Below are 12,821 nucleotides of genomic sequence, written 5' to 3'. Positions count from 1 at the left end.
GTGGAATTCACTGCCACAGGAGGTGGTGGCGGCCACAAGTATAGCCACCTTCAAGAGGGGTTTAGATAAAAATATGGAGCACAGGTCCATCAGTGGCTATTAGCCACAGTGTATGTGTGTATATAACATTTTTTGCCACTGTGTGACACAGAGTGTTGGACTTGATGGGCCGTTGGCCTGATCCAACATGGCTTCTCTTATGTTCTTATGTTCTTATGATAGGCCATAATCCCTCAGTCTCTTAGTCAGGAATGTCGATCTTGACAGGAGGGAGAGCCAGGCTTGCTCAATCGCACAGGAGCTACAGATCAAACTCTCTTTTTTCTCCACTGGCTGAGGCTCCTCCCTTGGGGAGAAAGGGGGGTGGGGAGCTTGCAGGCTCTCTCAACTGCACAATTGGCAAGACCTTGGAGTTTGTAGCTTAATGGTGTGCAATAATATCGGAATCTTGCCATGCTCTGTATGAAAGCTGGTCAACACTTCTAGTGAAACGGAGGGATATAAAACACTACCTCATCACTGTGTTCAAGACTGCTGTGTGCAAGATTTATCTGCTGTTCTAGACTACTTGGGATTTGGAACACTACGTGGTTTCCTCCGGAGCTGCTGGACCGTGGATTCCTGTAAAGTTGAAGGACTATTGGTTGGAATTGAAGCTGCCGATGTCAAAGGGCTTGCCATGTACTTGCGGGCGCCTAGGGCCTCTCTGTTTTCTGTAATTGCGATGGGAATGTTGGGGGAGGATGCACAGGGCTGCTTTTGCTGGCTAGCTTTCTCTTTTCAGTTTTGGGCACCACATTTTAAGAAGGATATAGAAGGATATTCCCCGCCACCACTACTGCTGCTCTACTGGAGTTTGGTGCCCTACTCCACTCTACTTTAGTTTCAATACATCCGTTTACCCCCCAAGGCAATGGAGGCAGCAGCACAGCCCGTTCCTTAGGTGAAGGGAAATAAATTTGCTGCACTGACAGGTCATGTAGTCCCTCAGAAGAAGCCTTGAGATGTCTCTTACTTCCTCATTCACAGGGAGTGTGGGTGGGGAGTCAGGCTCCCTTTTAGCTTTTCTCTGTGCTCGCCCTTTATTTTCTTCCCCTGGCAAACTCTGCCCTTCTCTGTGTTCCACCAGTAGAGTCGGAAGAGGCAACTTCACTCATTTCCCCCTTGCCAGTGTGTCCGCTTGAAACTCTGATCTGATCTCCTTCTCAAAGTAATGCCGATAGAAGAAAGTATTCCGTTTTTAAAACCATATTTTTGTGCTCAAAAATATGTATATCTGGCTCTGATAAGAATGATTTCTCTCCCCCCCCCATCCTCCCCCCCCCCCCCCAAAGAAGACAGAAGTATAAGAGAGACTTTGGTGGAGAAAGACAACATCCTCACATCCGAAGGAAGGCTGGAGAGTTTCTCAAGGGGATCCCAAGAACAAATCTCCTTCCCAAATGAGCTGCCTGAGCGTGAGTATCCTGCACGGTCATGTTCAGGGAACAGGCAAGGAGTAGCCATGGGGGTTTTCTTCATTCACTTCTTTCTGATCAAGATTTAGTTTGGTACTGTCATGCAGACCGCTGGGTAAGGAGGGAGGGAGACCTTCCGGGGACTGGGATTTGGAGGGTTAAGAACTCCTTCTGAGCAAGAACTCTGTAATAAGCTTTTAGTCCTCCGGTGTGGTATTTCAGGCTGTGCAAATAGGTTTCTCTGTTTCACTCATCATTACAGCACCGCTGGCTGGGGGAGAATCCAGTGCTGTGTTCACAGGGCCCCTCCCTTCTAGCTACAGGAGTTTGATCTCAAAGCTTACTTTCCCGTGCTGTCGTGCGAAACAGCAGCGTGTTCATTGTTGCAGTGAGTCATCTGGGAAAAGCCCTTTGATCGGCTCTGGGGGTTCCTGGTCCTTCCTGATAAAATCCCACACTTTTGCCTCGTTCCCCGGGGGGTTTCATGGATTGCAGCAAGAGGCACTGCTGGATGAGTCTCCACTTCCCCTGGGATTCCCCGCCAGCCAGCCAAGGCTCGGATCTGAATTAACCTGGAAGTCTGCCTGAGAGCAATAGAAGCAAGAGTGCTGGCTTATACTGTCTGCTTTGATATTTTTAAATCACTTCTTATTCTTTTCAGTTGCCAAGCACCATCTTCAAAAAATCTTTCTGTGTTGTTGGAAATTCATGGCATTCAGGAACCCTGCGTGGTTCTGGCTAGATGAGGCTGGAGTGTGTGTGTGGGAGGGAATTGGCATTGCAAACTCAGCTGTGGCTCTTGAGGGGATGAGGTATCCTTAAATGCTAGACATTCTGGAGAAGTGGGGAGGTGGTTAAGATCAGGGAAGCTGGAGGAGGCTGCAGTCACAGAGATGTTTTTGGACATTACCTGCCCTCCCATTTGTTAAAAGGATCTCTCTCTTTATTCCAGCAGGGGATGATCAGAGTAACAAGGAGGGTGAAGAATTTGAGCAGCAGCTGCCAGATCGAGTTCAAGACTTGAATGGAAACAGCAGAAATCGAGGCAGACCTAAGAGAAAAGAAGGCAGCCATATGGATGAGAAGAGAGAAGGAAAAAGGTTTAATGTACATCTGCCAAAAAAGAGAATAATTAAGACATGTACAGCCACTCAGTGTAGCAAGTACTTCAGAAATAGATCACAGCTCCATGTGCACCAAAGAGTACACAGAGGCAAGAAACATTTTGAATGTTCAAACCATGGAAAAAGATTCAGTCACAGTAGCACTCTAAAACTGCATCAGAGAACCCAAACAAGGAAGAAACCTTTTGAATGTTTGGACTGTGGGAAGAGATTCAGTCGGAGTAGCCATCTTCAACGTCATCAGAGAACTCACACAGGGGAGAAACCTTTTGAATGCTCAGAGTGTGGAAAGAGATTCAGTCAGAGTAGCACTCTAAAACTGCATCAGAGAACCCACACAGGGGAGAAACCTTTTGAATGTTCAGAGTGTGGGAAAAAAATTAGTTACACAGGCACTCTAAAACAGCATCAGAGAATGCACACAGGGGAGAAACCTTTTGAATGCTCAGAGTGTGGAAAGAGATTCAGTCGGAGTGACCATCTTCAACGGCATCAGAGAACTCACACAGGGGAGAAACCTTTTGAATGCTCAGAGTGTGGAAAGAAATTCAATTTCAGTGGCACTCTAAAACTACATCAGAGAACCCACACAGGGAAGAAACCTTTTGAATGTTCAGAGTGTGGAAAGAGATTCAGTCAGAGTAGCCAACTTCAACGGCATCAGAGAACCCACACAGGGGAGAAATCTTTTAAATGTTCAGAGTGTGGGAAGAGATTCAGTCGCAGTGATACTCTAAAACTACATCAGAGAACCCACACAGGGGAGAAACCTTTTAAATGCTCAGAGTGTGGCAAGGGATTTAGTCGTAGTAGCCATCTTCAACTTCATCAGAGAACCCACACAGGGGAGAAACCTTTTGAATGTTCAGAATGTGGAAAAAAAATTAGTGAGAGAGGCGCTCTAAAACAGCATCAGAGAACGCACACAGGGGAGAAACCTTTTGAATGCTCAGAGTGTGGAAAGAGATACAGTCGGAGTGGCCATCTTCAACGGCATCAGAGAACTCACACAGGGGAGAAACCTTTCGAATGCTCAGAGTGTGGAATGAGATTCAGTCAGAGTAGCCATCTTCAACTGCATCAGAGAACCCATACAGGGAAGAAACCTTTTGAATGTTCAGAGTGTGGGAAAAGATTCAATTTCAGTGGCAATCTAAAACAACATCAGAGAACCCACACAGGGGAGAAACCTTTTAAATGCTTAGAGTGTGGAAAGAGATTTAGTTATAGTAGCCATCTTCAACTGCATCAGAGAACCCACACAGGAGAGAAACCTTTTGAATGTTCAGAATGTGGAAAAAAATTTAGTGAGAGAGGCACTCTAAAACAGCATCAGAGAATGCACACAGGGGAGAAACCTTTTGAATGCTCAGAGTGTGGAAAGAGATTCAGTCAGAGTGGCCATCTTCAACTGCATCGGAGAACCCACACAGGGAAGAAATCTTTTAAATGTTCAGAATGTGGAAAGAGATTCAGTCGAAGTGGCCATTTTCAGCGGCATCAGAGGACCCACACAGGAGAAACCTTTTGAATGCTGAGAGTGTGGAAAGTGATTAAGTTGGAGTGGCCATCTTGAACTGCATCAAAAAATCCGCACAGGGAGAAATCTTTTACATGCTCAGATTGTGGAAAGAGATTCAATTGGAGTGGCTCTCTTCATCTGCACCAGAGAACCCACATGGGGAAAACTTCTTTGAATGCAAAGAGATTCACTTGGCATGGATATCTTCAACAGCATCTTAAGAATCCACACAAGGAGAAACTGTAACGGCTTAGCCTATCAAAAGAGCTTTTCTAGAAAGCTTGAATGTACACAGAAATTTTACGCTAAACAGGACGAAATGTTAAAAATGGTCAGACTATGGCAGGAGATTTAGCCATGTCTGGAGACCTCAAACACATCCCACTGTCCCACATGCTGTTAAAGGGACACCACTTTTTACCTCCAGGCAGTTGGCAACCCTAGATTAAGCGTTTCTTTATGAATCAGGGGACTGCTAAGGAAAAGTCAGAGCTCATTAAAGAGATTATTATTTCTTGCTAGTAAATCAGACTTTGTGAATTGTAAGCCTAAATGCCCTCAAAACGAGGTTGGGGAATTAGTTAGGTGGGCACCTGGCTCACTCGGAATCTTTTTACCAATGTATACAAGGTTTAACTAACCAGAGAGTGATGCTTAAATAAAGAATTCTAATTTAATAAAATCAATTGTAATTTATTGAGAAAAATTTCATACAAGATAAAAACACATAAACAATCACACATTCATACAGTCCTAAGAAATGTAGATAGATCGATAGGGGAACATGATGGACATACAGGGTAATATTTACCTTCGAGGAAGGCTCCAATGGAGACAAAAGTGGCCGGGGGGAAAGGGACCCGAAACTGATCAGGAATCGGGGATGGATCTATGCAGTGGAAGGTGGGTTACTGATAGAAGCACACCTGTGGGTAGCTAGTCCACAGGTTATAAGGACTCTCTTGAGCCCCCAGGGAATGGGAGGTATCAGGGAGGAGAAAGGGGAGGCTCTGTAATGACCACGAAGGCTGGACATTCGCAGAGCCAATAGCAGGTCCATTGGTGGCACCTAATTGGGTGCCTGCTTTTGACCAATGAAGTTCGCCTTGGTCCTGGGTACCTGGAAACTTCCAGATTGCAACAGGGCCTGGGGCGGCCCCAAGGTGTCAGTCGGGGAAAAGAATGGAAATGGCTAAATACTTAAGATTAAATGGGCTTATCTGGGAAGGTGACAATAGGGAATCAAATATTGACCTAGGTATCCCCGGTAAAGACAAAAGACTTGGTTGAGACAGGAGATGTTCTTCCTCTTTTCCCATCATCTTCTGAGCAGGAGCCTTTGTCTAGGGTTTTGCCAGACAATCAGGAACATCAGTAGAGCTGTTAATCCATTCATGGGGCCGTTGGGTTGCTTGCGGGCTAAGGGTGACATAGGGTGAGTACGTGAGCTTTCCACTATGAGAGAATGAAGTCCAGCCTGGCAGGAAGATGGCTACGAGTGGTGTTAGAGTTACACGGTGGATTCCATGTTCAGCACTTCACAACCGGTCGCCTGGATAGCTCCGTGGCGGCGCAGCTTCTTCTGTTCCATGGCTGGCCCATGCAGTGACGGGAAAACATCCGTGTGTGTGTTAGCAAGCACTCTGTACTGGGTTAGACTGCCTGCAAACTTGGGGCTGCTTATACACATAAGTCCCTTGAGGTTCCTGGATAGTTTTGCCCACACTCTCTGGCCAGACGTGTGCGAGCTCACTTCTCCAGGCGCCCTGGCAACCATGCTGGTGACTGCGATGTTCGGGAAAAAGGGGGCTTTTCCTCACAGAATTCAGAAACTCCAGCTGGGGTAAAATCTCACAGCTCAGCTATTATGGGAGCTTATATGGAGCATAAATAGGATTCCCATTCTACAGCCTCTCCACTGCTATTGGGCTCAATATAAAGTGTTGGCTATTACCCAGAAAGCCCTTCCTGGCCTCGGACACTTGTAATTGCCAGACTGCCTCTCCCCCTCTGTGCCCCCACAACAGCTCCGCTCCTCTGGGGGAGGTCTTCCGCAGGTGCCAGCCTGCAAATGGGCAAAATCAGCAACTGCCCATACACCTGTTGCGGAATGGCCTGCCCGAGGAGGTGAAGAATCTATTCAAACCTGAGTGGATCAAGAGAGCTTTTCTACTCGGGCAGGAGACTCCAACTGTCTAAAATGACTCACAAAGTTAACTTGGAGAAAACATTAGGGACTGTGGTCTGTGCTACTGTGTTTAGGGCAGTGAACCTAGGATGCTACGAAGCAAATCTTGTATCATATATTATTTAATGTGTCATCTTAAGACCAAGCCTTTGCTTCAGCTGTGATTTTAGATTTCTGATTGGTTCTACAACCCTAATCCCTTTGTGTTGTTCATGGAATGCTGCTTCTTGTTCATTATTTGGACTCACATCTGTTAGTCCTTTCCAAGACGCCTGTCATTCGAAAGCCCTGACAGAGGAGCAGACTTCTTGAAGCATTCTTCAATAATGATCCTGATTTGGCTATAGATTAGGATTTACTTTGGGCCCCAGATTTGGAATGCTTTGGGAAAATTTCTTTTTGCCGAATAGAATTAATTATAAGCTATTTCTCAGTTCTTAATATCTAGCATATTATGTACTGTTTTGGTAAATTGTTTATGCATCGAACTGTATAAATTGGAACTTTGTATTTAGATTTATATTTTTATTACTTATTTTCCCTTGTATTGGATTAGATTTAATTTTTTTTTAAAGCATTGCTTGAATGGTCCCTGTCTTCTAAGAGCTAATTTTTCACTCCCTTTGATTTCCTGCCTGGCTTTCTTTTGGCTGACAAGGTGTCTGAGCAACCACAGCAAAATTCTATACCTCTGGAACCAGAGAGCAGATTTTCTGGGCCAGGTTGGCGCTTTAAAGGCACCTTGAATCTCTTCCTTCATTTGAAAATAAATAGTCATGGAAATAGTTCTTTTATTTGCTTCTGTGCCCGGCAGCTAGTAAAAGGTTAAGAAGCAGACAAGACAGTGTGCAGTTCCTAGAGAGGATACAGCAAGGAGGGGAAAAACACTGAAGTCCTCCAACGTCCTCCTTGTTGGATCTGGCTTTGCTTGGAGGAGAGCTGGAGGACAGGGGCTTGAGAAGCCAGATGGGGGGGGGGGGTGCCTGGACGGGGAAAGAGGGGGGGGCTGGGAGGAAAAGCTGTCTTAGACTGGGTAGCTCTGCAAGGGGGTTCCACACGATGAACAAGGAGGGTGGGAAATGATCCAGATGTCCATAATTTGCAGAGAGCCAGGTGAGTGGGGGCCTTCTCGTCTTCCCCAGGCAGGTCATTGCAGAAGGCGGGGCCACAACAGAGAAGGCACGTGTGTGGTGAGTTGTTGATTTTGCCCATTGGCAGGTGGCACCTAGCGGAGGCCCTACTCAGATGACCCTGGAGAGGTGAGAAAAGGGAGCAGACAATGAGGCACAGAAGGAACAGCTTGCGCAAGACTCCCCTCCCATGTAGTCAGTGTTGCCAACCTCCAGGTGGTGCAGGAAAAAGGCAAATCGACCTCCGCAAAAATCCAGCCTCGATAATAATACAAAAACTTATAAGTCCTTTATAAATATAGAACAAAATAAGGTGAAATGAATAACAAAAACAGATATAGAACACTGAGCATGCCCCCCGTATCCCAAAGTCTCACAACCGAGAAATTAATGCCAAATTTTCAAATGAAAAGTCCAGGCTATGGCAAAGGTTGGTTCTTAAACAGAGCCCCGCGCTCCAATTCTTCTTCTCAGTAGATGTTGCAGTAGTTCGGTGCAGCAAGGCATATATGGAACGTGACAGGATTGCACTTGATGCCCTGTTTCACTTAAAGCTTCTACAAGCTTTTCTGTGCCATTATACAATTTGCAATGAGAGCAAGGCTTCAGAATTATTAGCAATGGCAAACCTTCTTGGCCATCTTTCCACCCCAGCAGTATCTCCAAGGTGGCAAACATCAAACCGTTAAAGCAGTTCAGCATTAAAACTACATTCGAGGTGATGTATACCAGGGGTGGCCAACGGTAGCTCTCCAGATGTCTTGTCTACAACTCCCATTAGCTCCAGCCATTGGCCATACTGGCTGGGGCTGATGGGAGTTGTAGGTAAAAAAACATCTGGAGAGCTACCATTGGGCAGCCCTGATGTATACACATAAGATAATTTTGTAAAGATTCAGTAGTAAAAACATAAACACACATAACACCAAAACCAGGGAGGAAAGCCAGTAACCGTGAGCGGGGGATGAAGTTTCAGTGGGTGAGCCTCCATCCATCCCAGAACTTCTGAGGTGGTCTTATGTCCTTGCCTGAAGCATTAGGGACTTTGTGGGCTTCTCCATCCATGAGAACCAGGGTTGGCCAGGCTGCCTGGGGCCACCTAGAGGGGGCTTCCTGTGGGTGGGAGCAGGGTGGGGTCTCACTGTATGTAACCAGGCCACAGCCTGGGGCTTGCATGCCAGATTTACTTGGATATAGTTATGCTGAATGACTGAGTAAAAGCTGCTACTCTGGGAGCCCTCGTTCTTCCCCACTGAACCCAGCATTGAACACTTCCTCCCCCAAAAAACCCTAAAGCTCCACCCCTGAAATCTCCAGGAATTCCTTAACTCAGAGTTGGCAACCCTACCTGGTTAAGAACATAAGAGAAGCCATGTTGGATCAGGCCAATGGCCCATCCAGTCCAACACTCTGTGTCACACAGTGGCCAAAAATTTTATATATATATATATATATATATATACACACATACATATATATATATATATATATATATATATATATATATATATATATATATATATATATATATATATATATACACACACATACATACATATATATATATACACACACACACACACTGTGGCTAATAGCCACTGATGGACCTCTGCTCCATGTTTTTATCTAAACCCCTCTTGAAGGTGGCTATGCTTGTGGCCGCCAGCACCTCCTGTGGCAGTGAATTCCACATGTTAATCACCCTTTGGGTGAAGAAGGACTTCCTTCTATCCATTTTAACCTGACTGCTCAGCAATTTCATCGAATGCCCACAAGTTCTTGTATTGTGAGAAAGGGAGAAAAGTATTTCTTTCTCTGCTTTCTCCATCCCATGCATTATCTTGTAAAATTCTATCATGTCACCCCGCAGTCGACGTTTCTCCAAGCTAAAGAGTCCCAAGCATTTCAACCTTTCTTCATAGGGAAAATGTTCCAGCCCTTTAATCATTCTAGTTGCCCTTTTCTGGACTTCTCCAATGTTATAATATCCTTTTTGAGGTGCGGCGACCAGAACTTCACACAGTACTCCAAATGAGACCGTACCATCGATTTATACAGGGGCATTATGATACTGGCTGAACAGGGAATATGATACTGGTTGACTTCCATGCAGGCTGGTTCAAGGCATGTTGTCCTCCCAAGCCAGGGAAGCCCGTTGCCTCCTGGGAGCCTGGGCTGCAGGTAGCAAAGCAGTGCCCTGGGAGGAGGCCGCTCTAGGGTTGCCATGGAGATAATGTCTCCCTGCTCAGTCTGCTAAAAGGGCTCCTCCCGAGCGGTTGTTTTCCTTCCTCTCTCTGTTGGTTTCTTCCCACCTTGTTTAAATAGAAGCTTTAATTTGCCTCAAAAGCTTATCTGTCACCTGTCAGTGCCCTTCCTGGGGTGTGTGGGGGGGCGCTTGGGAAGGTGAGGAGGGGGCTATTTGGGGCCCTTCCTGGTTTGGTGGTTGCTTGCAGCTGCTTGTGGCCCTTTTCCGCTGAAGGGGGGAGGAGGGGTGTGTGGGGCTGGAAGGCTCCTGGAGGGGGTGTGCCCATCTGAGGGAAGCCCCTGCCGTTCCCCTCACACCTGTGCCCCACCCACTGAGGCCTCGTTGGCAGGGAAGGACCATTTGCCAATCGGGTCCATCTGGCATAACCTAAGTTTTGCATCAACTAAGGTGACCAGAAGAAGAGAGATTCTCTTGAAACGTGCAAAAGTGTCAACCTCAGGTCCATGTTGTCACATTTTCAGTTTTGACAATGAGTACATCACATTGTTGAATTCCACTCTATGTGCGAACTGGCAGAAACACATAAGGATTACTCCAGTTGGATGTTGAGCATCATGGTAGAACTGTAAGAATTTGAGGTGAAAATTGGTATGGGCTTGGTAGGGTGGCTGTGGCTGAAACCATCCCATTTATGTGTATTCAGCACATTCTGATTCGATTTTGATTTGAAGTGAAATAATACATTCCAGCACTGAAGTGTTCAGCACCATGTTGTGAATTTATAACACTGCAAAGCGTTTTGTTTGTGCTTTTTCAGCCTTCATTCCTTTTTGTTTACAAAATTAGGACCAGGCAGCCCTCTTTTCTGCCCCCAAACCCGAATTAAGGCGGAAAGCTGCCCCTGGGACATTATTTATTTATTTATTTATTACATTAAATTTGTATCCCGCCCTCTCCGCAAGCAGACTCAGGGCGGCTCACAACATTAATTTCCACAAGTTAAAAACCAATAAAACATAATTACAATTTTAAATTTTTAAAAACCATTTCATGGTGCTGTATCGCTACGATGTACAATATAGGCTTCCTTCCTGCGATTCTAAGCGCACGTGTGTTGCTCGAGGGGGCGTCCCGGAGTGCTGAGCTGCGGATCCCGAGGAGGATTCGCCCTCCCTCCTCGTAGGAACCCTCCCCCCCTTCCTCGTGATGGCGGTGCGAGGTGGCCCCTCCCAGACAGTCCTGTGCAAGAAAGCTCCAAGGACCCCCGGGGCTGCAAGGCTGAACTCTCTCCACCCCACGAAGGTACAACGTCGGGCTGAGCGGGGGACAACCCAAAGCAGTACAGCCTCCCCTGCAACCCAGCCGAGGCCTCTGCCGGACCCCAGGGGCACCTCTTCCGGCAGCGATGGGGCGGCGGGTCTCCCTCGCCAAGCACGGGCTCCCCAAGGGGAAGGACGCTCCTTAGACTGGCAAGCCCTGCCGCCCTCCTGCTGCTGCTGCTGTCCGGGCCGGGGAGGTGAGGGCCCGAGGGGGCGGCCAGAAAGAGCCGCTGCAGCCTAAACGGGGCGTCGGGGGAGCAGCAGCAACAGGAGGAGCGCCCGTCCCTTCAAAGGCAGCCCAGGCCCAGCTCCACCTTCACCAGCAGCGCCCCGAGGGGGAGAGCTGCGTCCCAGAGGCCGGCAGGGACCGAGCAGAGGAAAGCGAGGAGGCGGCCAGGGAGAACCTCGCCGTGGTGGTGGGGGGTGGGGCTGCAGAGACCCTTCGTGCCCTGCACGGGGGCAGGAGGAAGGGGGCTGGCCAGGCTGGGGAGGGGGGCGTCTGGACCGGGCGGCCTCCTTCCGCCTGCAGACCCCCCTGCCTGGAGGGAAAGAAAGAAGGGGGGGGGAGAGAAAGAGGGCTGCTGCAGCTTCTTTCAGGGGGGCGACTGGGGCCCTCCCCCCCCACTCCACCGCCTGGAAACCAATGACCATAGGAGAATTAATCCACGGGTATCTGGGGCTCTGCCTGGCTGTTTGTTTTTAACATCGAGGCACTGTTGTGTCCTAGGCTCAAATGGGAGAACTTACTTTTGGAGGGAACTGTTACTTTTGGAGGGAAGCCGAACAAGCCAGAGCTTGCACTCCACACCAGGGTTCCAGAGAAGGCCTAAGCGTGCCCAATCAGGGGAAGGATTGAAACATAAGTAGCCAATCAACATCCAGGCTCATACTGTACCCTGATAGGCCCTTAGGGCCCTGTAAATAGCCAATCCATGTAGATAGTTAAGGTCCAATCAGAAGGGGGCAAGAATTGTATAAAGGAGCGGGAAGTTTGAACAGAGTTTAGTGTGTTATGTGTTCCTGAAGTAAAGCTTGCTGAAATCACTCTCCGACTCTGGTCTCTTACTGCGCCGACCCCAGTACTCTACAGGCACCAAATTTGCAGCACAGCATTGGATGCCTCTCCTCAAACTACCTTCCAAGTTTCAAAAAGATTCAACCAGGGGGTCCAAGTCTAAGAGCCGCAAAAGAAAATGCCCCCGTCCTTTATTTTTTCCCATGGAGGGAAGGCTTCTATAAGGCGTGGTGTCCCTAAATGTTACGGACCCCTGTAGCTTTTGAAAGAGGTGCTCTTGCCTAGCCCTTCAGGTCTAATGAAGAGATACAGACGATGGTTAAGGGGTCACCAGTCCCTCTGGTGCTTTTGGGGCTCCAGTTTCCCTTAAGAATCAGTCCCTTGGACACACTGAACCCATATAATGAAAGGCTAAGCTTGTAACATCTTTAAAGAGCCAAAGAGAGAAAGTTAACTTTTCCAAAGAACCAAGCAGGCATGTCTAAAATAGCTTGGTATGTCATATAACAATATTATATTTAACCAGGTCCTGTTCTGCACAGGGGGAGTGCAATGGCTCAGTGGTGGAGCCTCTGCTTGGGATGCAGAAGGTCCCAGGTTCAATCCCCGGCATCTCCAGTTAAAAGGACCAGTTGGTAGGTGCTGTGAAAGATCTTTGTCTGAGACCCTGGAGAGCGACTGACAGGCTGAGTAGACAACACTGGCCATGATGGACCGGGGTGGGGGTGTGTGTCTAATTCAGTATCAGGCACGTTCATGTGTGTTCAGGCATTCTGGGGCACCTTTATAGGGGCAGCTCCATTTGGAGGAGTATAGCAGGAGTGTTTTGCAAAATCTGTATATTTACAAATGTATATGCT

General features: G+C 47.5%; 1 protein-coding gene across 1 annotated transcript in view; it reads left to right on the top strand.

Moving 5' to 3' along the window:
* Positions 1-4,785, top strand: part of LOC132574413 (zinc finger protein 208-like) — a 39,364-nt gene extending 34,579 nt beyond the window's left edge. The window contains exon 2 of the mRNA XM_060242773.1: positions 2,792-4,785. Coding sequence (XP_060098756.1) covers positions 2,792-4,112 — 1,321 coding nt within the window. The 3' untranslated portion in view covers positions 4,113-4,785. The remainder of the gene's footprint in view (positions 1-2,791) is intronic.
* The last annotated feature ends 8,036 nt before the right edge of the window (positions 4,786-12,821 follow it).

The sequence above is a fragment of the Heteronotia binoei genome, chromosome 6 (assembly GCF_032191835.1).
Source record: "Heteronotia binoei isolate CCM8104 ecotype False Entrance Well chromosome 6, APGP_CSIRO_Hbin_v1, whole genome shotgun sequence".
NCBI classification, from domain to species: Eukaryota; Metazoa; Chordata; class Lepidosauria; order Squamata; family Gekkonidae; genus Heteronotia; species Heteronotia binoei.
The sequence above is the reverse complement of the archived record's forward strand: the minus strand, read 5'-3'. Positions and strand labels throughout refer to the sequence as shown.